At 53.9% G+C, this 27266-nt stretch overlaps 2 protein-coding genes across 5 annotated transcripts; both read right to left on the bottom strand.

Annotated features, from left to right (window-relative positions):
• Positions 1-98: 98 nt before the first annotated feature.
• On the bottom strand, positions 99-6992 carry LOC147231492 (FSD1-like protein). The gene is made up of 13 exons (XM_086152890.1): positions 6925-6992; positions 6199-6294; positions 5997-6128; positions 5810-5911; positions 5703-5725; positions 5318-5439; positions 5024-5245; positions 4834-4932; positions 3470-3599; positions 3022-3113; positions 2694-2948; positions 2530-2618; positions 99-495 (listed from the first exon to the last, which is right to left on the bottom strand). Exons 1-13 carry the CDS (start codon positions 6937-6939, stop codon positions 394-396), a joined length of 1479 nt encoding a protein of 492 aa, XP_086009016.1. The 5' UTR covers positions 6940-6992; the 3' UTR covers positions 99-393.
• Positions 6993-7617: 625 nt separating this feature from the next.
• apc (APC regulator of WNT signaling pathway) lies at positions 7618-26307 on the bottom strand. 4 transcript variants are annotated; one of them, XM_086152908.1, is made up of 17 exons: positions 26081-26305; positions 17294-17449; positions 16314-16401; positions 15988-16225; positions 15775-15883; positions 15574-15687; positions 15435-15497; positions 15308-15358; positions 15124-15210; positions 14859-15036; positions 14550-14750; positions 14363-14458; positions 14138-14277; positions 13968-14045; positions 13773-13889; positions 13482-13696; positions 7618-13398 (listed from the first exon to the last, which is right to left on the bottom strand). In XM_086152908.1, exons 2-17 carry the CDS (start codon positions 17426-17428, stop codon positions 8445-8447), a joined length of 6864 nt encoding a protein of 2287 aa, XP_086009034.1. In that variant the 5' UTR covers positions 17429-17449; positions 26081-26305; the 3' UTR covers positions 7618-8444. The 4 variants fall into 4 exon arrangements, with proteins under 4 accessions (XP_086009034.1, XP_086009036.1, XP_086009035.1 ...); XM_086152910.1 differs by lacking the exon at positions 26081-26305 and adding an exon at positions 19888-19927; XM_086152909.1 differs by having other exon boundaries at positions 14550-15036; positions 26081-26307.
• Between the last annotated feature and the right edge of the window lie 959 nt (positions 26308-27266).

The raw sequence follows: 27266 nt of genomic DNA, 5'->3' as shown, positions 1-27266 counted from the left end.
TCGTCCATTGATAGTCACGACTGCGTGCGGCATAATTGGTGAACGAATGAATGAATGTATGAATGAGAGATTAAAATTAACACAAGAAAGCAAACATGGAAGGTTTGAAATGTTTTATTTTTGCATTTGATCTACAAAAAGCTGGCTCACAGTGGAGCGCGGGTCATGTGACCCGAGCGTCCGTCGCAGAGGTATCGATAAACTTCACTCAAACACCTTTGATCGTTTCGAAACAAAAGCACGGCGAAAATCAAAAATAAAAACATCTTCATGATACGGTTTTATAGATATATACTGATAATTAGATCTATTTCCTATCGGTTATCCCGCACGTGATCGCCCGATTAATAAATACAAAAGCTATCGTCCGGAGAACGTACACAGGGAGAAGTTTTACTGCGACAGGCTGCTGAGGCTGCGGCTGGCCGACAGGAAGCTCTCCATGAAGCTCGGCACCTGCAAGCCCGTTGCTATGGCGATCCCACCGCACCACACCTGTGGACAAAGTACACTATGAGTACTCCGACTACTACTACCGCTACATGCAGTGCTGGTGAAAACACACGGTGTTTACACACTCATTAGCTAATGCTGTGGGCTCCTGTTAGCACTTAGCGTGACCGCTAAAGTAGTATTTGTAGTACTTGTAGTACTCACTGCGAATGCAGTACTGTGTAGTACTCACGGTTAAGGCAGTCCGGAGTAGTGCCGCGCTGTACTCACAGCGATAGCAGTACATTGTAGTACTGCATAGTGCTCAAGGTGAAGGGAGTACGCTGTATTAGTACTTATGGTGAAGGCAGTACATGTAGTAAATAGTAGTATCCACTGCTTGGTAATGTGTAGTACTCACAGTGAACTGAGTAATACCGCTTAGCACTCATGGTGAAGGCAGTACAGTGAAGTACTTCAGTGCTGTGTAGTACTCTCAGTGAAGGTGGCACATAGTAACAGTTTCATACTGCATGACAGTGTACTGGGTAGTACTGCTTAGTACTCATGGCGAAGGCAGTACACTGTAGTACATGTAGAAATATGTAGTACTCGCAGTGAAGGCGGTACAGTGTAGTATTACATAGTACTCATGATGAAGGCAGTAATTTGTAGTACTCATAGTGGAGGTGAAACAGTGTAGTACAGTATGGTGCCTCATGGTACCGCATAGTACCCACAGTGTACTATTTAGTACACCCCAGTACTCAAGGTGAAGGCAGTGCAAGAAGGTACAGTATAGTATTCATGGTGACGGCAGTACAGTGTAGTCCTGTTTAGTAGTACAGCACAGTATCCATGATGAAGGCAGTACAGTGTAGTACTGTGTAGTAGTACAGCACAGTATCCATGGTGAAGGCAGTACAGTGTAGTACTCACAGTTAAGGAAGTCCGGAGTAGTGCCGCGCTGTACTCACAGCGATAGCAGTACATTGTAGTACTGCATAGTGCTCAAGGTGAAGGGAGTACACTGTATTAGTACTTATGGTGAAGGCAGTACATGTAGTAAAGTGTAGTACTCACAGTAAACTGAGTAATACCGCTTAGCACTCATGGTGAGGGCAGTACAGTGAAGTACTTCAGTGCTGCGTAGTACTCACAGTGAATGTGGCACATAGTAACAGTTTCATACTGCATGGTAGAGTGTAGTACTCACAGTGTACTGGATAGTACTGCTTAGTACTCATGGCGAAGGCAGTACACTGTAGTACATGTAGAAATAAGTAGTACTCGCAGTGAAGGCGGTACAGTGTAGTATTACATAGTACTCATGATGAAGGCAGTAATTTGTAGTACTCATAGTGAAGGTGAAACAGTGTAGTCCAGTATAGCGCTTCATGGTACCACATAGTGTACTATTCAGTGCACCCTAGTACTCAAGGTGAAGGCGGTACAAGAAAGTACAGCACAGTATTCCTAATGAAGGCAGTGCAGTGTATTACAGTGTAGTACTGTATGGTTGTCATGGTGACTACAGAACAGTGTAGTAGTACAGCACAGTATCCCTGATGAAGGCAGTGCAGTGCTCACGGTGAAGGCAGCACATGTAGCACAGTGCAGTGCAATGTAGTGCCTCTGTAGTACTCATTGTGAGGGTGGTACATGTAGTACAGTGTACTAAATGCAATACAGTGTATTACAGTGTCGTACTGTATAGTTGTCATGGTGACTACAGAACAGTGTAGTAGTACAGCACAGTATCCATGATGAAGGCAGTGCAGTGTAGTGCTCACGGTGAAGGCAGCACATGTAGCACAGTGCAGTGCAATGTAGTGCCTCTGTAGTACTCATTGTGAGGGTGGTACATGTAGTACAGTGTAGTAAATGCAATACAGTGTATTACAGTGTAGTACTGTATAGTTGTCATGGTGACTACAGAACAGTGTAGTAGTACAGCACAGTATCCCTGATGAAGGCAGTACAGTGTAGTACTCACGGTGAAGGCAGCACATGTAGCACAGTGCAGTGCAATGTAGTACCTCTGTAGTACTCATTGTGTAGTAAATGCAATACAGCGTAGTACAGCGTAGTACTCACGGTGAAGGCGGGAACCAGCGGCGGTCCGAAGCGAGCCCTGAAGGCGTGCAGGAGCTGAAGCCGCTCCACGTCCACGAACATCAGATCTCCTGCAACGACAAACGCCTCGCCGTGAGACGCCGTAGCCCGGCCCCCGGAGACCCGTCGCCGCGGCAACGAACTACCATTGTCATAGTGACAGTAGATGCCGACGCGGCGGGGCAGCGGCCAATCGAGCGCCTTGGCGCGGTTGTTGTGCTTGGCGGCGAGCGAGCTCTGCAGCCATTGGCTGGCGTGGAGGCACCAGGAGCCGGCGCTCTTCCCCAGCTGGTCGAAGCGGCCCAGGCTGGCGCGGTAGGCCACGCCCACGCTGAACGACTTCCAGTCCGCCAGGGGGCGGAGCTCCCAGTAGTGGGCGCCGCCGCTTATCTCCTGGTCGCCTAGGGAACGACAACGACTTAGAAATGGAACCGAAACGGTCGACAGACGGCGCGACGCGGCGCGGCGGCGTACCCAGGACGGTGTAGGACTCGCCGGCGAATCGGTCGCGCCCCCCTCGGATTCCCGCCGTCTTATTGGGCGACGGGGTGGCACTCCTGCTGCTGCTGCGGGAGGACACAAAAGGTCAAAGGTCAAAAGGAAAAAAAAAACAAAAAATAACGGCGAGAGGCGGTCGATGGGCTCGAGCGACGGCGATGATGCGGCAGCGATGACAGCATGAACCGGCCAATTGGGAGACGCTCTGCGTGTCACGTGACATGATGTGTGTGTGTGTGAGGCACGTGCGTGGCGGGATGGATTTAAGCGTGGAGGTTGCCAGGCGACCAGCGGCGGGAGTTTTTTTTCTACCTGAGAGAGAGGAGGCGGCGGACGGAGGCTGCGGGGTGGGGGGGACAGAGAGGTCACAAGGGCTGGGGTTAAAGGTCGGCGGCGCGTTGCCGGGCGACGAGCTTCTCCTCACCTGCTCCTATTCTCTTTGCCCTTCAGCCGGGGGTCGTGACCTTTGACCCCCTGCGGCTCCCAGGTGACGGTGTCGCCCTGCACCTTCAGGTCAGGGTGGGAGGTCAGCGCGTCGAAGCCAAAGTTGAACGCTGTTGAACGAGAGACAACGCCGTGTTTGTTTGCTATTATTATCTATTACTGTTATGTTTTTTTTACTTGAAACTCTGGCACAACAATTTCCTTCGGGATAAATAAAGTTGTTCTCATCTCATCTCATTTCCGACGCCGGTGTATTCAAGTGCTTCGTTGTCGACAGGATGTTTTTTCTCTCTAATCAAAAGACGTGCAGCCCGAGGAACAGGAGCTGTGTCTGGTCGTCTTGATTATCTGCCCGACGCTTGTTTTTCCGACGACAATCGAACGCAGCACCCAGACAGCTAATGACGTCTAATATATCACCGACTGACGCAAAAACCAACTGACTGACTTACTGAGGAGCATGTTAGCTCACGTTAGCAAACACTGTCTAAGATTCAAGCTAACACACTTGCTATCTGGCAGGACACACCGCGTAAATTAGAAGGCTAATGGCTCACTAATAGACCAGATCCAAGATACAAGCTAACACCTAGGTAATGAACAAGATACAATCTAATAGCTTACAACTAACTAATGAATTAACTAATAACAACCTGACTGATGTACTTTGTAACATGCTAACTCACACTAGCAAATATTGACTTAGATGCAAGCTAATTCACTAGCTAGCCAAGACGATAAACTAAATGAAAAAAAATGCTAACTCCTAGTAGTTATACAAACTAATACTCAGTGAATAAAAAAGATACAATCTGAAAGGCTATTAACTAAGCATCTGATTGACTAATAACAACCTTTACTAAGTAACAATCAAATCACTTTAGTGATTGATTTTTACAATTTAGAAATTGATCATAGACGCTAACAAACAAGCGAGCCAAAAAGACAAACTAAATGGAAAACAGCAAACAAACACGCAACAAACTAACAAACTAACTAACAAACGCATTTTAGCTAATGAACAAGATAAAACTAAAACAAAGAGGCCAATAATTGACCAACTAATTAACTAACTAACTTACTAAGTAACATGCTAATTCACATTAGCAAATACTGAAAGGATGCAAGCTAAAATAGAAGCTAATCAACAAGATAAATTAAAAGGCAAACAACTAACGGAGTAACTAAGAAAGTAAGTGACTGACAGATAAAGTAGCATGCTAATTCACACTAGCAAATACCGGCTAAGTAAAAGACTGAAAAAAGCTAACTGACTCAACCTGGCTAGCTAGCGATGTAACACACTTGTATTTGAGACTCGCCCACACGGAGACGCTCGCTAACCTCTGGTTTCTATGACGACGGGCTCCGAGAACTCGCCGGCGGCTGCTTTGTTCCGCGCTCGTACGCGGACGGCGATAAAGCCAGAGTCGAACTTCAAGCCTGAAACAGGAAACTGCGATGGTTACGGTCAACGCCGGGGGTGGTGGTGGTGGGTCACATGACCCCGCGACCCCTCCGTGACCCCTCCCACCTGGGATGGTGACCCGTGTCTCCTGGACGTCTTCCACCTTTTCCCACGCCGCGTCTCCTGCTGCTCTCAGCGAATTGTTGCGGTCTGTCTTACGATACTGCACCTCGTACCGCTCTACGCCACCGCCGAGGCCGTCGCCCTCGCCGGCCTGTCGCCAGGCAACCGCCACCGTGTTGTCACGGGCGCCGCAGCCGGATGCGTCCATCTCCGGCGCTCTGGGGACTGAGAGTCGGAGAGAGAGACCTCTTAGTTTGGTTGTCGCGACAACCGGAGGGACATTCACTGGTGACTCACTGGGCAGGAAGTGAAGTCGCTGTAGCCCCGCCTTCTCAGCGCTGAAGTCCACGGTGAACTGCGACATGCTCTCCGTCACCACCGGCCGGGTTGTCAGCCGGAAAGCTGGCGCCATGGTCACCCTGGCGTCCGTCCGGGTTTGATGTTAAGAGGCGGGGTTAGTAGCGTTAGAGGATGGCGAAGGGGGCGGGGCATAGTTAAGAGGCGGAATGAGAGATTTCGATTAGGGCGGTGAACGTTTTATCTTTGTTAGAAACGTGTGACGGACAGAAAGCGAAGGCAAGATCCAACAGGAAACACAGCGAGGGGGGGAAAGAAAACACGGAGTGGTTAAACTCAAATGGGGGCGGGGCCAAGGGGATGAGGGGGCGGAGCCAATTCCTACCTCTCTTTAATCTGCTTCGCCGCCTGAAAACGGGAAACCGGAAGAAACAGCTCAGCTTTGGCCGGAGAGGGGAGAGACAAAGAGATCACGAGCTCCTTCCACCCTACCTTCAGGAACTGATCTTCGTCGGTGATGGCGAGCGTTTGGTTGGCGAACGCCAGGAGTTCCTCGCACGACAGAAGGGCGAGCTTCCCTTCCGACAGCTGCGTCTGGAGAACGTGGAACCCATTAGTACTCGGGACAGTTTACCCCAAAAAGTATTTCACAATAAAAACAAAAGCTGCTAAAACAAACCTGAAGCTCCGCCTTCTTCCTCTGCTGCTCTTCCTTGATGCTGCTACGTAGCTCCGCCCCTTTCTCCTCCAACGCAGTGCTCAGCTGCTCCAGCTCCGTCTCCAGCTCCTGCACCACCTTCCACGACTCCTCCTGATTTGACAACTTGGATTTTCACGCGTCCCTTTTCCCCAAACAAGAAATTAGCCAACCGGCGACTCACCTGAAGTCCCGTAAGCGTGTGGTCCACGGTGTCCAGGAAGCTCTGCAGCTCCTCATTCTTGTTGGCTAACGTGCTGATGATCCTGCGCAGAGCTTCCTGTTTACACGCAAAAATAAAAGTTCCACTTCCTGTGTGTTGTTTTCGAAATTATTGCCACTAATTTGCGCATTTTTCAGCCTACCAAAAAATCAATTTCCTTTCAAAGCAATCCGTTCAGCGATGATTTTTTTTGTATGAATACATTCATTTAAAATAATAATATATATTGTAAGACGTGTCTTAGAATTTGGACGTTGCTGGTATATTGCAGCCACCCCCATTCGTGGTTCATGATGGTATCGCCCTCCGTGTGAATAACATCAACCGGGCGGAACCAAAACCGAACCGGAGGGGGAAACCGGGTGGCGCCACCGGGTACCTCGAGTGGCGGGGCCGACGTAGACACCTGGATTAATTGCGTGAACATTTTTAATGTGACGTCATCGTAGCCTGTCAATCAAAGTGATGTGAATTGGCCCGCGCGCACAATCGCGTCGCGTTCGCCGACGAATGAGAATGCTAGCTAGGTAGCTGCTCACGGCTAACAGCTAGCAATAAACAAGTAGCGGCTAACGGCCAGCGGCGACAACCGGGGGCTCGCCGGTCGCTCGCCGGACAACATCCCGAGCGACCGTCCCCAGCTTCCCTCTAATCGATTATCGATCGTCTTATCGATGTGCCCCTCACCTTCTGAGCGTCCATCACCTGACGGGAAAGACGAGATAGAGCGGCATACAGGAAGTGGCGTCAGGCTTCCGCGTCACGGCCGGGAGCCTCCGTACAAAGTGTCAAAATAAGTTTCGAGGGTACACTTTTGATATATTTGAAAATAATTCAAAAGGGAAAGCCAAAATATTACGATTTTTAATACTATGAGATTTGCTACAATACCTATGTCGTCGACAAAACTCTTTTTTTTTTTTTAGTCTAAATAGCATGACGTCACTTCCTGTATGCCCCTCTATCTCGTCTTTCCCGTCAAAGGGTCATATGAGCCTTTATTTTGTAGGGACACGTATATCTTAAAACTCCTTTTAAAGATTTTGTATGAAAATATATTGATTCAAATTTCTTTGTGTCTGAAATGCGATGACAATAAAGGCTGTTCTTTGATTTCTAAGTGAAAGTGTGCCGCCTGGTGAGATGGAGCACCCTTCTTGAGATCGGGGTCAAGAATCTTAGGATGTTACTGTTATTTAAGATAAAGAAGATTCATCGGAGAATCTATGCACCCTCACACACACATCTGGTGTGGTCACCAGATGTGTGTGTGTCCTTGAGCAAGAGATCATGGAACTCCTGGCTCTCCAGGGAAGTCCCTGGAGGGATTCCGAGGTGGAGCAGGTGGGGATGGCAAATGAGTGGAGAAGCAGACGTCTGTTTGAACCTAAAATGTTTTATTCCAGAATCCGTCCGAAACCCGGCGTCCTCGCCTCTTTCCCCCTCCGACGGGAAAACTTCCCTCGAAAGAAAGAAAAAAAGAAAAAAAAAAAAAAAAAGGAAAAAAAAAATCACGCATCTCTTAAATTATGTGCTTCGAAGCTTTTACAGCAATAACTTACGTTTTACAGTGTCATTCGTTTCCACAGCGATGAATACGCAGCGATACATTGTTCGAACGGAGACCCTCGAACCGTTTTCTTCTATATTTTTCGATTTTGTTCGTTCTTTCCTCGCGCAGACAAACGAGCGGCGTCGCTTTTTGAGAAACACGTGGCTGAAACTGTCGCCATGGCGTCGGAAGTTACATGGCAGGACTTGGTCGTGTGACCATGTGGCGGCGAGGAAGAACGACACCGCTCGTTTCTCTGAGCCAAACTGCATTCACGAAAAAAAAAAAAAAAAAATAACAAAAAAAAAAAAAAACCTAGCAGGGGAGCAGAGTGAGCAATACAGCTAGCAGTCTTCATCATCATCATCATCATCATGTCACCATGGTAACTGTCATTGTTAAGGTGGGGGGGGGTGGGGCCATGCAGGGAGACAGGCAGAGGGGGCGGAGCTAAGCGCTACACATCGTCTTAGTGGTATAAAAACATAAAAAGTTTGGACAGTCTCCTTGAGTGACAGGTGAGGGGAGCCAATGAGGGGGCGGCAGAGGGGCGGGGTTAAATACAGTTCCTGTACAGCTTAGTTTCACAAACACAACTCCACCCGCTATGTACACCTTCTCCGCTATCGCATCTCGGCAGCCATTACGTGTCCTTTCACACAGAGGTGACGATGTAAGACCCGCGCTCTCCTCCTCCTCCTCCGCCGCCGCCGCCGCCGCCGCCTTCGCCCTTCGGCTCCCGCTTCTTGGTGACGGGAGTGGGGATGAGTGAAGGCCGCGTGGGGGTGGTGGTAGTGGTAGCAGCAGTGGGTGCGGCGTTGGTGGCCGGCATGGCCGACGCCGTGGTGACGTCGGCGTTGCTCTTGCGCGGGCTGGGGGTGTAGTTGAACGGGCTGACTCTGGCCGCCACGGCGCCGCTGCGCGGTTGGGTGCCGCGCTGGCGCTCCTGCGGCGCCGGCGGCTTGTCGTCCAGACTCTCGCTGCTCTGCCGCAGGTTGAGGTTGGAGCACGAGGACGACGTGGAGGACGGGATCTTGGAGGGGGCGGGGCCGTCGATGACGGGCGGCGCGTTGGCGGCGGTGGGCGAGCGGACGGAACAGGAGGAGGAGGAGCGCGGGTTGTTGACGGGACAGTCCTCCAGACGCACCCACACGTCCTCCGATCGCTCCGAGCTCCTGCCGTCGCTGCCCTTGGTCTTCCTCCACGTGCCCTTGGACCGGGCCCCGCCCTCCTCCTCGCTCCGCCCCTTCTCGCTGGACTCGGAGGACGCCGACAGCACGGAGGAGGAGCTTCCCGTGCGCTTCCACGTTCCCACGCGGGGCAGCGACGTCGAGTGCTTGCCGGCGGTCCCGCCGGCGCCGGCGCTGTTCTCGCGCTTCCACGTGCCGGTGCGGCTGAAGCGCGACGCCTCCTGCGGACGCGACGGGCTCTCTGAGTGCGAGCGGTTGATGTCGTGCCTCCTGCTGGGCGGCGGCAGCGGCGCGTCGGGGCTGGTGGGAGACTCAGCCGGCGCCGTCGTCGCCACCGACTCCTCCAGCTTCCTCTTCAGCGTGGGGCTCGGCGCCTCCTTGATGAAGGTGGACTGGCGGACCAGCGCCGGCTTCTCGGGCTCCGCCTTCTGCTTCTTGGCGGCGCTCACTCTCGAAGCCGACTCGCTCCTTGGGATGCCGCCGCCGCCGCCGCCGCTCCTCTGCTTGGGCGCTCTGGAGGCGGACGACGACGACGAGGCGCTTCCCGGCGATGCCGTGCGCGGCAGCTGCGACAGCTTCCCCGCCTTCTGATTGGCCGCGGTGGAGCGCGACGGCGTGGAGTCCCGTGATGACCCGCCTCTGTCGGCATCGCTGCCCCCGGGGGCTTTAGCGGCGCCGGCGGCACGGGGTTTGCTCCGCCCCCTGGCGGCCGGCTCCGCCCTGGGCTTGCCGGTGATCAGGCTGCGGTACACCTTCTTCCCGCCGCGGACCGCCTTCGCCTCCTCCTCCTCCTCCTCGTCCGCCTTTTTCTTGGCGGCGGCGGCGGCGCCGCCTCGCTCACTGGCCTTCAGGATCCGGGGGCCTCGCCGTCCACCGTCCTTCTCCTCCGGCTCCTCCTCCTCAGCCGGGTTGACGGGCGGCAGGCGGAACGGCGAGCCCACCGACTTGAGTGAGAGAACCGAATCGGAGTCAGACGACGGCTGGCGGGACAGCGAGGTGGCGGCGGCGGCCGCCGCCGCGTTGAGACTGCTGACGATGGAGTTGGCGCCCTCCTGGATGGCCTTCCAGTCGAAGGACTCCGAGTCCGGGGAGGCGGGGCTTCTGGGCGCCTCGGCAGGCTCCTCTTCCGCGAGGATGCTGTCCTCTGGTTTGGGTGGCGGCGGCGGCGGCGCGGCGGCGTTGGGCGGCACGGCGGTGGCGGCGGCCTTCTTCTTCTTCTTGGGCATGGCGGAGCTGATGCACTCCTGCAGCAGGTCGTCCTCCGAGTCGATGCTCAGCGAGCTGAGCGAAGAGTTCCTGGAGAAGCACACGGGCGTGTCCTCCACGTGGAAGGCTTTGGGGGTGTAGCCAATAGCGGCGGGAGGGCGGGGCTTGGCGTCGGCCGGTGGGAGCGCGGCGGATGGCGGCGGGGCGTCATCCTGCGTTTGCGGCGGCGGCGGCGGGGCGAACTCCTTGTTGTTGTTCTCCTGGTCGATGTCGCTCAGAGAGCTGAGCGAGGAGTTTCTGGAGAAGCACACGGGCGTGTCCTCGATGGCGAACTTCTGCTGCTCGTCGAGCGGCGGCGGGTTGGCGGCGGCGGCGGCCTTGGTGCGGGGGAAGACGGCGGCCGTCTGCTGCTTCCTCTTCTTCCCTTCCTCCTCCTTGGCTTTGGCGGCGTCCTCGTCGCGGTCGGCGGCGGCGCCGTCGTCCTCGTCGAAGTCCAGCGAGCTGAGCGAGTCGTTCCGGGAGAAGCAGCACGGCGTGCCCTCGATGGGCGTGTAGTGATGCGGCGAGTCGAAGGCAAAGCCCGGCTTCACCTTGGCGGCGGCGGCGCCGTACGGCGCCCTCTGTGGCATGGGCTTCACCGGCGACGTCGGCTTCTTCTTCTGCGGCAGGGCGCCGAGAGGGGCGGGGGCCGGAGGGGGGAGGGGCGGAGGCAGGGGCGGAGCCTGCGGGTGCTCGCCGCCCGCGGGCGCGCGGGTGGGCTTGCGGGGTTTGGCTTTAGGCATGGCGGCGCTGATGCACTCGGCCAGGATGTCGTCGCCGTTCTCGCCCTCGGGTAGCCCCGCCCGCCTCCTCTGGGAAGCGGGAGGCGGGGCTACCGGGACGGCGGCGGCGGCGGCGGCTACGGCGGCCTCCTCGTTGGGCGGGGACTCGATGGTGAGGTCGCTGAGCGAGGTGGCGGTGGAGAAGTTGAGCGGCGTTCCCTCCACGCAGTACACGCGGGGCACCTCCTCCGGCGGGGGCGGGTCCTTCCTCTGCTGCGGTTGGTTGCGACCCGGAGGGGGGAGGAGCTTGTAGACGGGAAGCTGACTGGGCTTGCGCGGCGTCGCCACGGCGTGCTGCTGCTGCTGCTGCTGCTGCTGCTTCTTAGGTTTCCGCGACGACTTGGGCATGGCCATGTTGATGCACGCCTCCAGGATCTCGATGTCGTCGTCGTCGTCGGACTCGTCGAGGAGCCGCTCGGTCGCCGGCGCCTCTTCCTTCCTCGCCACGTCGCCGCCGCCGCCGCCGCCCGCTTCCTCCTTCTTCTGCTTCATCTCGGCGGCGATGAAGGGCTCGTCCAGACTGAGCGCGCTCAGACTGGAGGCGCGGGAGAAGCCGTGCGGCGTGCTCTCGGTGGCGAAGTGCAGCAGCACGTCGGCGCTGCTCTCCTCCTCGTCCTTCTTCTTCTCCTCCTCCTTGTTGCTCTTCTGCGGCGGCGGCGGCGGCGTCTTGGCGCGGCTCGGCGGCATGGTCTGCCCGGGGCTGTCGGGCAGGTCGCTCGGGCTGACCACGCCGCTCGGCACGCCGCTGCACGGCTCGCTGGAGCGCACGGAGCTGGCGATGGAGGAGGCGGAGAAGCTGTCCAGGGAGCTGACGGAGGTGCAGCGGCTGAACATCAGGGGCGTCTCCTGCGCGTACGGCGGCTCGGGGGGGCTTTTGGGGGTCCGGGCGCCTGATGAGGAGGTCACGTGATGGTGGTGGTGGTGATGGTGGGCGTGGCCATGGTGATGGTGGTGGCCTCGCCGGCCTCGGGAGGCGGGCGCGGTGGCGGCGGCGGCGGCGGCGGCAACCGCCGTCTGACTCTCCACCTCCTTCTGCTGGCGTTGCTGCTCCCGCGCGTCCTTCTCGCCCACGGGCAGCGTGGGGTATTCGCTCCCGCTGACGGCGCCGCCGCCGCCTCCGCCGCCGCCCCCCCTCCGCTTCCTCATGATGACGTCGGCGTCCTCGTCGTCCTCCGAGGAGAGAGACGACAGCGAGCTGCCGCGGGAGAAGCAGATGGGCGTGTCCTCCACGCAGTAGGTCTGGGTGGATTCCTGGTTGCTTTTTTGCGCCGCACGATTGGCTGCGTGGGTGTGGGGGCGGGGCTTGCCGGCAGAGGCGGGCGGGGCCGGGGCAGAGGCGGGTTCCTCGGATTTGAAGAGCGGCGTCCGGGCGGCGTCCCCGCCGTACTTCAGGCTGTAGTCGATGGGCTGCTCGGCCGCCGCGTCGCCGCTGTAGTTCGTCGCCGCTGACACCGCGTAGCGCGGCTGAGGCACGGACGCCATGCGGCCGGTCGCCGGGTCGCCGGCGTCGCCCCTCATCCTCAACCGGCCGTCTTGGCGCTCGTCATCGCTCTCGGGGGCGCCGCGGTGGCTCGGGCTCTGCCGCCCCGAGTTGAGCTGCTCGTCCGAGTACTTCAGGCTGTAGTTGATGGGCGTGTCCAGCTCGGCGCCGTCGTCGTCCGCCATGTGGTTGGCGCTGCGGATCTTGTGCGCCAGGTCGGCGGGGTACTTCCTGTAGACGCAGCAGCGGTTGGCGCCGCTTTCATCCGACGAGTAGAACGGCTCCGACGACGGTTTGGTCTTGCCGCGGTTGCCGTAACCGTCGGCGCTCGTCACGCTGTTGAGGCTGTCGCTGGACGCGCGCACGCTGGGCGGGAACACCGGACGGGCGTACGGCGGCTCCTCGCCCGTCCTCTTGGCGCCCTCGCTGCTTTTCGGGCTGGACAGCACGGGCGTGTTGGCGTAGGAGCGCGGGGGTCCCGCGCCGGCGCCGGCGCCGCAGCCGCGCCCCTTCCTGTGCGCCGCCTTCGGGCTCAGGTTGTCGATGTTGTCGAAAGTCTCCGACAGCTGCTGGGCGTCCAGCTCCTCGATCAGCGCCTTCTGCTTGCGGGCGTGCAGCGAGGGGGCGCCGGCGCCGGGCGACACCACGCTGGCGTCCTTGTAGCGCGCCGGTCGGTTGGCCATCAGGTTGCGCAGGGCGGCGGCGCTGCCCATGGCGATCATCTTGTGGCGCGAGTGGATGAGGTTGCGCAGCATGCCGACGGCGCCGAGCTCCCAGAGGGCCTCCTGGTCCTTGGCGTCGCGCGCCGAGAGGTTCCACAGCGTCCCGCAGGCGTTGGACACGATGGTCAGGCTGTGGGACTTCAGGTGCTGCAGCAGCGTCGGCAGGCAGCCGTGTTCCCGGAGGATCTGCCTGCGAGACAAATAGCATCCGTTAGCAGCGGCGGCGGCGATCGCTAGCGGCGACGGGCACGCGGCCGCGTGCCAGCTGTTCACCTGTGCGCCTCATTGGTGGCGATGAGGCTTGAGACGTTGCGCAAGATGCCGCCGCCGCTCTCGATGATGGCGAGCGTGTTGGTGTGGCTGCGGTGCGTCAGCGTGCCCACCAGGAAAGCCAGGGCGCCGTCCACGGCGCAGATGTCCGCCTTGTTCTCCGTGCAGTGGGCCGACAGGTTCCAGAGCGCGCTCAGCACCGACTTGAGCGTCGACTCCTGCCGGAGGAGGAAGAGCGGTGAGGAGGGACGGAGGTCACGGAGCACGCTCAGTAGCGCCGTTCCGAACCCTTACCTTCTGGACCTCCAGCGCGCAGCCCATCAGCGCCCGCACGCTCCCGACCTCCCGCAGCGTCTTCTTGCTGTTGACGTCGGCGCGCCACGACAGGTTCCTCAGGACGCTGGCAATCACCTGGCGCACGGGAGATAAAAAACGTCACCCTGTGACCCAGCGAGAGGGCGGGCGTTGCCGAGGCGACGGCGACTTTACCTGCTGCAGGTCCTCGCTGTCGGATTTGAGCTGAGCGACCATCGCCCTCATGCAGCCCTTCATGGAGCACAGCGTGGCCTGGGGGGGGGGGGAGGGGGGGGCGGACGGCGAAGGTGGGGTGAGACGCGGCGCGCGTCGATCGACATCGCCACGGCGACCGTTTGCCCTACCTTATTGGCCACGTCTCCGAAGGTGAGGTTGGTGAGGGCCATGCCGGCGTAGCGGCGCAGCGTGATGCTCGGATGCTCGCTGCTGAGGCCGAACATCTCGCAGTCCACCTGCAGGAGCTCCGCCACCGCCTGCAGACCGCCTGAGCGCCGGCGGACATGAAGATAAGCGTTACGACCGCGGCGTCGATTCCGAAGAGACGGGAAGCGGCGGCGGCGGGCGCTCACCCAGTTCGTTCATGGCGTGCCGATGCTCCTCGTCGAAGGAGAGCTTCATCAGGACGCAGACGACTTGACAGATCTGATGGTCGCCTGGGGATGGCACTGACACACACACACACACACACACACACTCGGGGTTACAATCAATCTCCGCAAAAAAAAATGGCGTGCTTTGAGGTGGGCGGAGCCTCACTGGGGTTGTCCTCCTGGTCCACGCCCCTCTCGTGGTTCTCCTGCCAGCTCCAGCAGGCCTCGCAGTAGTGGCGCACCTGCTCCAGTATGTGGAGCACCCGGGTTTCCCGCCGGCCGCGCTTGTCGTCGGGCTGGCTGTGCACGATGTTGTGCAGCGCCGCCGATGCCCGCGCACGTGCCTCCTTGCTGCCGCGGGAGTTACCTACGGATAAAAAAAAAAAAAAAAAAAAAAAAAAAAAAAAAAAAAAGGATGTCAGGTGACTTGAGTGGCGTTGACTCCGCGACGCGCTCCGGGGTTCCGCTTGGTTACCTAGCAACAGGGAGTCCTTGTCGTTGCCGTGGAGCAGCTGGATGAGCAGCGGCAGGCAGCCCGACTGGCGCATGGCGATGCACGAGTCCTGCGAGCTGGACATGGCGAGCAGCGTGCGCGACATGTCGTCCTTATCGTGCGTCCCCAGCATAGACAGGAGGCTGTAGACCATCTCCACCTGCGGGTCACACACACACACACACACACACACATTAATATCGCCGACCTTGAGGCGACGGTGACCTTCACAGGGGTGCGGCATCACCTTGGTGCCGAGGTGGCTGGTGATTCGTCGAGGCACAGAATAGCCGCTCTCACTGGGCGGCTCGTGGTCCAATCGGGTGACGGGGTTCTGCGAGATGACAAATAAAGATTTTTTTTTTTTTTTTTTTTTTTCCCCCGACGGGATTGGAAAAATAAAATAAAGGAGTAAAATGAAGGGGCGTCACCTGAACCCCAGCCAATCCGGCGCCGTCGCTGGACGCCTGAGAGCCCTCCACCTGATGCAGACACAGAGGGATCAAACTACTGTGTCTGTGTGTGTGTGTGTGTGTTTGTGTGTGTGTGTGTTGGTACCTGAAGTCGCGCTCCCAGGCTGAGGATGTCCTTCTCGATCTGCTGGATCCGAGACACTCGCGCCTGCGAGAGGAACCAAAAAGGGTATTGGGACGAAACTCCAGAATCAACCGATTCGCCGATAATCGATGGGTGGTACCTGAGCCCGCCTCTCCATTTCCTGGCAGGAACCGAGCTGTTCCTCCATCGCCGAGCGGATCTGGCGAGCCTCGAACTCCAGCTGCCGACGGCTCATGTCCGTCTGCAGCGTGAACTAAACACACACACACACACACACACGCACGCGTTAGCGGCTGCTATTGTTACGGTGAAGCGGTTAGCGGTTAGCGGCGGGGATTACATTCTCAGTGAGCGGCAGGCTGTCGATCCTCTTGGTGAGGTTCTGCAGCTGAGCGTAGTACCAGTCCTTCTCCTTCTCCTCCTTGTCCAGCTCGGCCAATAGCAGCGCCCTGTTTGGCGGCGGCAACCAATCGCGGCACAAGACACACGTACTCAGACGCCGGACAGGAAGTGTGGAGAAGATATGACGGAAGGAAGGGGTAAGAAGCGGTACCTCTCCTTCTCCAGCTCCTCCAGGCAACGGTCGTGGCTTTCCCTGCCCGTAGACAGCAGCCCCCTCCTGGGGAAGGCGGCGGCGGCGGCGGCGGCGGCGGCCGGGGGAACCGAGGACCCGGGGCCCCCCGCCGCTCCCCCGGGGGTCCCGGCGCCAGAGGAGGCGGAGCTAGAGGACGACGAGGTCGGCAGCGGAGGCCTCAACCTGGGCTTGAATCCACCGGAGTCTAAGCTCATCTCTGCAGACGGGAGGATAGAGGTCAGAAGACCGTTTTTTTTGTGTGTTTTCGTGTGTGTGTGTGTGTGTGTGTGTGTGTGTTCCCTCACCCTTTAATCTCTCAATGAGCTCCAGCTGAGAGCCAGACGCCTCCCCGGACTCTTCTTCTATGGTGCCCTGCAGCTGCTTCAGCACTTCCTGTTTCGGCAGGGAGAGGAGAGGATTCAAGCTCGAGCGGATGCCGTTCCGGCGGCGGCGGCGGCCACCGACGGCGGCGGCGCCTGGCTCGGGATCTCGGAAAGGTTCGATGAGGAGAAAATCCGAGCCGATGTTCCGAATAACTGCGCCTCGCTTGAAAATGAAACGTAAACAAGCCCCGAAATCAACAAATCGATAGCCACACGAGGAGCGACAAATCCGCGGGAGAGCCATGGAGACAATAACAGGATGCCGCTCCGAGCTGGGAGTCGACGGCGGGCCAGAGGCCGAGCGATTACCGCGATAAACTTACCACGATGAAGCGACAGCGCTCGTGCAGCGACATGACTGCGACTGTTGTGGACGCGGCAGCGGCGGCTGGCGAGGGCAGCGCTGCTCGCCGGCAGGAAGAGGAAAGCGGTGCATGGGAAGCCGGCGTGCGCTTGGACAGGAAGCCGGACGCGACAATGGAGAATCGCCGGGCGCGGACAAACGGCGGCAGTGACGGAGGGGAAGAGGAGCGAGGGAAAAAAAAAAATCGGGGGAAAAGACGAAGCGGCGGCGGCGAGAAAAACAAGGGACGGCCCACTCTGACCGGTTTCCCTTTTCCAGTCTGACGCCGAAGATCCTCACAGACGGACGTCTCACTCTGACACAACAACCAGCCTATTGTGACGCTCGGATGGGGCGCGTGACCGCGGGGGGATGGCGGGGAGTTCCAAGAATCCGCAAAAGGGGGCGGAGCCAGCGAGCGACACCAACACGTCTGACCCCGAGGAATGAGCTGGGCTGACGCGTGGGAAGCTGACGTCACGAGCTGGGAGGTAGCTTAAGCTGTGTTGCGACATATATGTGTGTGTGTGTGTGTGTGTGTGTGTGTGTGCTCGCGCACCTTCATGTGTCCTGCCTCTGTCTCCAGCTTGCTCAGGTGGTTGGAGTTGTCCTGCAGCTCCTGCCTCAGGTTGGAGTTCTCCATCTTCAGCACCTCCACCTGCCTCAGCAGCTGGTCGTAGGACGCCGCCGCCATGTTGGTAGACTGACCTTTGACCTGCAGGGACCAGACAACCACCGGTGATCAATCCATGGATGACACCAAAACATCAGGGGGGCTTACGAATGTGTGTGTGTGTGTGTGTGTGTGACCATCATGTGACGTCCCTCTGTTAGATCACTCTCTGTCTGACTGGCACATGATTCACACCACAGCGAGAAGAACTGAGGAGACACTTTCAGAGACTTGGAGATGCTTGACCTTGCCTCCTCCCACCCGTCGGGGGGGAGAAACGGGTGGGCGGAGCCAAGGCGGCGCGTGGGGGCGGGGCTTCTCGACCACATCGGCTCACACTTTAACACGCTTAACATATGAAGTGCAACAAACCCTCAAGAGACACCATGGAAAAATATTGAACAGGCATGATAAGAAAGATAAGATAAGATAAGGACAACTTTATTAATCTCGAAGGAAATTGTTGTGCCAGAGTTACAGAAACTATAACAGTAATAAATAATAAAAAGAAAAGTCAGAATTAGAAATAAAATAAACTATAAAGTGTCTCAGTGAAACTATAAAGTGTCTTAGTAAACAAGGGGTACACTTTATAGTTTCACTGAGACACTTTACAAGGCGGTGAGCGACGGAGATAATGAGACAAACCAAATTCAGCCGAAAGCTACGACGAAGCGGAAGAAGCGCTTGGTATAATTGTGATTACGGTGGGAGACGTGGAAAGACCGGCGCGTTTACCGGGTCTAAAAAGGTTGGCGGCGAACAGCATGAGGCCGAATAAATGAAGCTGTCACTTAAAGACATTAAACCCCTATTGTGCTGATAAGCCGCTTGAGTTTTTTTTTTTCAGCGAAAACGTGCAGAATGTTGCCAACATCACGCTTTGAGAAAGCTACTGTTATATAAAGTTATTCATTGTTGCAAGTTGACCTGTATTTCTTTCTTTTTTCTTTAATGTTAATGAGGATACGACGTCGTGTAGAGATTTATACGTTACGATTTAATGCGCACGAAATGTTTTCTTCTTCCGAGAGGGGGGGGGGGTGTAACAGAAAATAATCGAGAAGCACTGCCTTATATGGAGATACGACCCTTCGCCCCCATATTCACATGGCGATCCAAGACCTTTCTAGCGGCGAGGCTAAAGTGCTAACCCCTGCGCCACATTGCCATTTATTCATAATTTCAAAATCTTACAGGGGGGCGGAGCAGTCAGCTGTCAATCACACAGACATCCAACCATCCAGATGTTCACCGTCTAGCACAAGCACCTCCGGGGTTCTGCTGTAACCCTCTAAATCAGGGGTGTCAAAGTCATTTTAGCTCAGGGGCGACAACAGAGGAAAATCTATTCTAAATCATGACGTATGAACTGCTGTTATGTACCTATTGTTCAATTCACTCCTCAAACCTGGTATTTTTTAGCTTTGCGAGCCGGATTAAACCTGTTCACGGTCCTAATCCGGCCCACGGGCCTTGAGTTTGCCACCCCTGCTCTAAATGTACCCGCTAAGCTATTTGTTAGCTTCTCATTCTTTAGGCACTTTGCTCATCAGATTGCCCCGATTGGTCGCCCCCTTGCACCAATCACAACTCCATTTTTTTTTTTTTTTTAAATGCAGATGTTTCACATCAGATGCATTTCTGTTCAGGAGATTAGCCCGGACACTAGCTAGGGTCTAGTTAACAAAAACCAACGAAGGGGGCTGGAGGTCAATCGCATGACTTCACTTCGAGGAGGCTCTGGATCTCTTCCAGATGGTTCCGGAGAGCGTCCAGCGCCACTGACATCCCTCCCTGCAACACCTCCTCCTCACGTCCCACCATAGCTTGATTTCAGGAGTAGGAGGAGGAACAAAGAAAGGATTTCCACGGCGATGAAGACCCGGGGGTTGTTTACATTACTGCATCTTTACCGGCGTCTGGTTGCGCCCAATCGGATCCTCCGCCGGGCTGATCGTCAATGCACGCAGCACCAAATCGTCAATAATTAATAACCCCCGCTACGCTGCGATCGACGACGGCCCTCGGACATCTGGGCTTGCCGATTGGTCATCAATGATTTACCGGCGCCGAGATCAAGCAGACCAGCGGTCGACCCCCGACCCTCCTCCTCCTCCTCCTCCTCTTCTTCTTCATCTCCTCCTCCATCATCCTCCATCTGTCGGCCATTTTCTGTCCCTCCATCACCACTCTCCTCCTCCTCCTCCTCATCCTCCTCCTCTCCCACCCCACATCCTCCCACCATCTCTCCGCTCTCCTCCTCTTCCTCCCCACATCGGACGGAGAATTAATCCTCTGCCGAGGCGACACACCAGAGAACAAGGGACAATGACGGAGGAAAAGACCGACCCCTCCCCCCCCGGCTTCCCCCTTTGTCTCCCCCGGTCCACCGGCCAACAAAGAAGAGGAAAGGGAGGGAGGGACGGTGGCCGCGAACGGAGAGGAGAGAAGGATAAAGAGGGAAAATGGCAGCTCACCCCATCGCTGTCGCCTCCATCACCTCCTCTCACTGCGAGTCTGACAGACGGTCAGCTGACCGCCGTCGGCCAATCGCAAGCCAGCTCGCCCCCCTCCCACTCCCAGAATGCTTTGCTGCCGCTGCTGCAGGCAGCCTGACCGGGTTACTGATGTACACACACACACACACACACACACACACACACACAAAGCAATATCCCACACAGTAAAACACACACATGACACAGAAACACAGTTACACACAATAACACCCGCGCCTCAGCGGGTTGATCCTGTGATTGGGCGGTTTCCGTCATCGATACGTCACTGGTAAATCAAAATTATCGGCACACTTTCTGCCGACGGGCTCCCATCGATTCCTCCCCCTGGTTGAACATCCCATAGTTTCAGTCTCATCCCTACACAGCTGACGCTGGCACCGGATGCTGTTGCCACCGCAACAAAGGAGAAGTGAGCGCCGTCGCCGGGTAAGGAGACGGATTGTCACCATAGCAACCAACAGACACCGGCAACCAGCAGAAGCGCTGTCGCCCCTGGAAACAAGGAAGCGCTCAGTCACCCTGGCGATAAGGAGATGCACTGTCAACCCTGGTAACAAAGAGATGCTCACCACCCGGCAGCAAGGAGACACCCTGTCACCATGGCGACCATGGAGGATGTGCAGTCTCAGTGGCAGGAAAGGATACGGGCTGTTGCCGTTACGACGGGGACGACGTATCGTCGCGATACAAAGGGAACCAATCCGAGCCCAGCAAAAAAAAAAAAAAAGTAACAAAAAAATAAGAAGACATGGGGGCTAGCAGGCATGCTAACGTGTGGCAGTGAGATAAAAGATAAAACCCACGTCGTACATTGTTAATGTTCTATACATTTCTTAACATACAATCACGCTCTTTAAAACACACTTTCTGAATGGATTTCTGCGCTGATTCAGAAGGTCTGACAAACCTGCTCAGTTTCTCCAAGTCTGTGTTACAAACAATAGGCACTAGCAGGTGTTGGCGTCAATAACATGCAAACGTGCGCATGAGGAGCAACAAGCTAATTGCATCACATCTAAAATCTTCGATGTCCAAGGACTGCCTCTCGGGGGTCAAAGGTCCAACACTAAAACCTCACTGTAATACCTCTAGCAATGTTTGGAGTCATGCCTGCAAAATTTTACCGTAAGCGATAACACTAATGACAGCCGAAGTAGTCCTACATATGTTTTCAGGGCCTCTGAAATATTGCTAACACTGGGATATCACTGGCAGTGTAGAAGTAGCTGCCATTGTCGATAGAAACACAGTTCAGTATGGCACTCTGTAGCGGCTAACAGCAGTAATAGAACCATTCAGGCAGTAACATACAGTGCTAGTACAAATATAGCAGATGTCTTGGTAGTGCTAATTTTTGTGAAGCAGCGGGACAGCTAAATTTGCAGTTTCTATGTAGCACTATGCAGTCATGATGCAACAATACCGTTGTGGTTCTGGGATAGTACCTGGTCATAATCTTGTCACAATCGGACTTGTAACAGATGTTGCGTGTCTCCTCTGAGTGGCTTAATCACTTTTATGGTTTCAGCAAGGCAAAGGATGGGGGGACCGGTCTGGACTACACTAAAGGAGTCTATTGATTCGTCTGAGTGGGGGCCTTGGATGGGGTTCATCGACGTCTGGTGGGAATTGCCGACCGCTCTGCATGAGCTGTAGAGTCCAAATGTGTCCACAGGTGGGTGCATCTTACTCCATCTAGGGACCAATGTAAGAACCAAGAGAAAGGCCATCTCAGTTTTGCGGGGTGTCTCCAGCCTAACAAAGATGAGAAGTGAACTTGAGAAGAAAATGGGCCGCAGAGACGTGACTCTCGGAGGTGACTCTACTGTGTTTTGGCCATCTGTTTGAGCAGTCTGACGTAATGGTCGTCGCATTCCCCATTTACGACATATACCATGTTCTCAAGCTTGTGCCCGGGTGCTCTGTGCAGCTTCTATTTAAGGGTGCCGCATGGTTAGAAGTACACTGGGCTTTGAGGTTTGTACTTGAGTACGATTTGATGTGGACATTGTGGACACCTATAAATACCTGGGTGTCCACTTGGACAATAAACTGGACTGGACTTTTAACCCTAATGCTATAATCAAGAAGGGTCAGAGCCGTCTGTTCTTCCTCAGGAGGCTCAGATCTTTCAACGTCCGCAGGACCGTGCTGCAGATGTTTTACCACTCGGTGGTGTCCGGCGCCATCTTCTACGCTGTTGCGTGCTGGGGCAGCAGGCTCAAGACAGCTGACACCAACAGACTCAACAAGCTCATCGGGAGAGCTGGATCCGTCCTGGGAGTGGAGCCGGAGTCTGTTGTGCAGGTGTCAGAGAGGAAGATGATGAGGAAGCTCCTCAGCATCATGGACAACATCCATCACCCCCTGCATGCCACGTTGATGTCCTGTCGGAGCTCTTTCAGTCGTAGACTGATACCACCAAAGAGCTCCACTGAACGCCACAGGAGGTCTTTCCTACCTGAGGCTATCAGACTTTTTAACTCCTCTTCCCTCAGCCGCAGGCAATCTTCAATCTTTGTAGTTACTGCTAACAGCTAAAACAATTTATATTTCATTATATTTCTTATTCTTCCTCCTTTCCACTATTGTCTATTACTGTTATGTTTTTACTTGAAACTCCGGCACAACAATTTCCTTCGGGATTAATAAAGTTGTTCTCATCTCATCATCTCATTCTCACTGGCTCCACCACCGTTGCCACGTTTGTTATTATCAGAAACTGAACGCAGAACCCAAACTTTGAAGTGAACTCTGCACTGTCCTCTGGTGGATGCCTTCCTCAACAACCATGGCGACATTTAGCACGCATGGGAAGTATGTGGGCAGCAATGTTAGAAATGGACATACCTATTAACATACATGACATGAGCATAAATCAGTATTTAGCGCTTTGGTGGGGAGTAAAATTTCAAACCAATAGCCTACTGATCAAAATGATAAAAACTATGCGCTTGTTGGCAACAATTAACAATGGCACATGAAGAGCGCATAAAAACGGTAGTGCTGCCGCAGCAGTGAAGGGGTCTTCCTTACTTCCGTGGGCAGACCAGGTCTATCTTTCTTTCAACCTCACAATGAAATCTTCCATCACAAAATGCAGCATTCTGCCAGCCCTCGAGTCGGCCGCCGACAGATCCTGTTTGACTTGACTGCGTGCTTTTATCATCAACTATCACTTCACCCACAGTGACCAGCATACCATCTTTTACGGTTTCAGTCCGCAAATCGCCTCGCCCTCTTTGCCAAGATCCATGAAACGTGGAAGGAAGCAGCTCTCTCGAGATGCGCATGTCCGCACCGTTGTGGCTCAGCTCTTGCACTTTTACCACTCACCCCTGAGATCCCTCGGGGAAGTCTGTCCTGTTTCTCAGTGTGCTGCCTCCGGACATTGTACTCGGAATACCTTAACACACTTTTGTTTGGTAAAATGTGTACTATCTGCCACGGCAGGGTTAAACCATCAGTTTTTACATTTCTGGACATGTCTTCAGCTTAGTATCTTGCAGCTACTTTTGACAGAACTGGTTGCCACACTTCAAAAAACAACTGTGCTGCATTGTGGGTTGACGGTTGCTAGGTTACGCAGAGTGTTGCATTCACGGTCTGCAATACTGTGGGACATACATCATTACGAACCCGAAACGCCACGAAGCTATTACAGACCAAAATGTCAACATTGTAGGGAGTTCTTGAATCCCACAAAAGGTTTTGTCCTATGCTGCTCCAGCTGGACCGAAGCCCGGGGTTGGTTCTGGTACGCCAATCAAATAGGCCTGTTCTGGAAGGTGGTGCTTATTGTCAAACAGTGCATGTTGCTTTCGAGTACTTCTGTTCAAGCGTCTGTCACGTTGCATATCCACTGCCCAAAAAACCAATGCGTCTTCTCTGACATCATCTCCCATGAACTTAATATTCTGCGAACGCATCCAACTCTTGTTTCTCGATTCTGACCAGTATGTGGTTCACAAATCGGACTGATAGATTGATGTTTGAATACAGAGAACGGTTATGGCCCCTACTCTCCACTTCTTCTATGGACAGATCACCAATGGTGAGGTCATGGCACATCCATGTTAAATATAGATTCCTGGCGTAAGTCCCTGGCCAAGACAAGGAACCTCAACTATCTGCTGATGGCCTAGTTGGAGCCTTGCATGGCAGCTCTGCGATATAAGATCACAATTTCAAAGGAGAGATCCTACGGGGTACAAATGTGGTCCGTTGTGGGGTAGCTCCAATTGGCCAAGGCGTTATCTTTGAGCACTTGGTGCCTTAATTTTGCGGTTGCATCCGATGCAGGAACGCATGTGAACTGTGACATTACATCACGGGACACCGTGGTTTCATCTCGGCCTGGTTTGTTCGACGCGGCCGATGAAGTTCTGTGAGTTTTTGACAGGGTGTGTAGTGTTGCTAACTATAGGGACCAGTATTATATTAGTAGGGGCTGGTAATAAGGAACTGCATGAATGCTGCTTATTATGAGACTCAAGAGAGACTCCTTTCTTTAGTACTCCAACTCCTTGGTCCTCTGCTAGTTGAACAAAAAAAAAAAAAAAAGAACTCGGAAAGAGACTTCCATATGCGGCCGTGTCGTAGAGTAGACTGGCCATTTTCCATTCGCAATCACTATTTTCTGGAACTACCGTGCACCAGCGTTCATCCGCTGGGAGAATGGTGGTGTTTTCATCTTTCTGGAGTTCTGAAAATGCTTTCTTCTCTTCAAAGTTTAAGTTGGATAAGGGGGTCACACTGGTGACACGAAGCGTCTCTAAGCATGCGAGTATTGTCGTTCATCACAAAATCATAGTGGCATCTACTGGCCTGACATGTACACTACAGTGTTTCGTTTTTTTTCCTGCAATCTGGTGCACACTGAAATCGTTGGCCATTCCTTTAGCTGCGATGACATATTGTTGTCAGGCATATGACAATACCCCTAAAAAAATGCATGCAAAAGCATGTATCTGTGTTATTACAGCAAAGTAGTAGTACTTTGGTTGATTTACAGCTGTGTTAGTAGTACTGCGATAATGCTGAAATAGTCTTACAGTTAAAACAGTAAAACATGATAACACAGCACCAGTATAATAGCAGTATCATTAGTACTAGTCATGCAGCGATATGGCTGCAGAGGCATTATAGCTCTGCAGTAGTACTGAGGTTGATTTACAGGTGTAATAGTACTACAATATTGTTGGAATAGTCTTACAATCATAACAATAATACTGGATTAATACTGCAGTGGTACAATGGAAATATCACTCGTACTAATCATATCATATAGTAAGACTGTAACGGTATTATTTGCGATATTACAGCTTTGTAACATTATTGCAGTTAATCCATGGCTTTGTTAGTAGTACGCCAGTAGTGCTGTAATGGCTTTGCAGGTACAGCAATAGTACTGGGTTAACACTGCAGTGGTAATATGTATATTGCACTATTACTTGTCATACAGTAGAAAGACTGCAGAGGCATCTTCTCTATATCTGCTATCCAACAGTGCTGTAGTTGGTTCACAGCTGTGTTCGGAGTACTACAATGGAACTGTGATGGGGTTCCGGTTAGAACAATAGTACTGGATTAACAATGCATAGGTATTACATCATTACTAGTTGCAGCTTGGCAGTAACGCTGTGCAAGAGTAATACTTCTGTACACGTACTGCAGTAACACTTCACAAATTCACAATTTTCAGAACCAGCCGGTCACCAGCAGAGCTGAGATCGAGGAAGGAGTATTGCACTGATATAACGGCAGCGACACTATAGTAGAGTATCGCTAGAAGTAGTAATAGTGGTAGTACTGTAGTAACACTGTACAATAATACACCCTGTCCCTACCGGTCTCACAATAGCAGCGGATATGCTAACTAGCTAGCTAAACATCGTAGAGCGGCCAAAGACGACCCGCAACTTTGGCGTCATTAAAACACAAAACATCCACATAACGACCTTTCGAGCACTTTCTTTACCATTAAGACGAGTTTAAGGAAAAACAATGTTTTAAGCCGGATAACGGGCGCCGGGCCGAAGCCGCCCCCAGACTAAGACACCACCGAGACCACCAAAACAAACGCTCAGCGGGTAGCTAGGCTAACAACGCTCAGCGGGCAGCTAGGCTAACAGGACACGGTCGCTCTTACCTTCCCGGTTCGGGGGGAAAACCCACGAAAAAGTCCGCTCGGAAACGGAGAGGTTTTCACGGCCGCATCGCCGGCAAGACGCCCGGGGCCGTTACAGCGACCGGCAGGGGGAGCGAGGGCCCCGCATGACCCCGGCGACGGCCGCAGAAGAGTTTCGCAAAGTCCTGTAGAAGTTTCTACTCCGCGGCCTGTTTTATTGTGGAGCCTCAGCGGTCCGCCATCTTGTGTGTGCGTCTGTGTGAGTGCGCGCGCGTGTACGTGCACGTACGTGTGTGTGTGCGTCTGTGTGATCTTTATTTACATATCTAAACTCATATTAATTTCTTATCATTCTTTTGATTTACGACACACACACACACACACACATTAAGTTAAGAGTTGAGAAGTGTGTGAAAACAAAAAAGAACGTTTAACTTTGCACACACACATTTACAGCCTCCAAGAGGCTGAGCATACTGCAGAAGATGTGACAACACACACAGACACACACACACACACACTCCGTGTTGGTCAGTTAAGACTGTGTGTGTGTGTGTGTGATATCAGCTGAGGCCTCACTAGGAATATGAATCTATTTATTACATTTTCATGTGAAGCAGCTGGGATGAGAATCAGCACCTCCCAATCCCAGGCTGTGGTCCTCAGCCGAGGAGGTGCAGTGTCCTCTCCGGGTCAGGGAGGAGATCCGACCCCTGGTGGATGAGTACACATATCTCGGGGTTCTTGTTCAGGAACGAGGCGAGGATGGATCAGTCCCTCATGGTGAAGAACACGCAGAAGATAGATGGATGAATAGATCTGTCTCCCCTGCATGTTTATTTGTACCCAGCAGCTTTTATTTTGTAATTATTCTTCACTTCCTGTCTTACAAGGACCTTCTATGATCATGTATCTCTTATTATGGAAAAACCCATTGCTGTTTTTCTCCCTATTGCATTATATTCATTCATTCATTCATTCATTCATTCATTCATTCATCCATTATTGAAACCATCTCTTATTGAATGTAGTATAATTATATCTTAATATATTTTCACAAACAGGGTTGGATTCTGTCTTTTGAGTAACGAGAATGAAAAAAAACAACATAAAAACGTATACATTTATTTACTAAAATAATCCACCTGATAAATCCGAGAGAAGAAAAAAAAAAAAAAATGCATATATATTTTTTACTTTTACGTTG

Source organism: Fistularia commersonii, chromosome 9, assembly GCF_037954325.1.
Source record: "Fistularia commersonii isolate RoL2024-O1a breed Wild chromosome 9, RoL_Fcom_v1.0, whole genome shotgun sequence".
Classification (NCBI taxonomy): domain Eukaryota; kingdom Metazoa; phylum Chordata; class Actinopteri; order Syngnathiformes; family Fistulariidae; genus Fistularia; species Fistularia commersonii.
The sequence above is the reverse complement of the archived record's forward strand: the minus strand, read 5'-3'. Positions and strand labels throughout refer to the sequence as shown.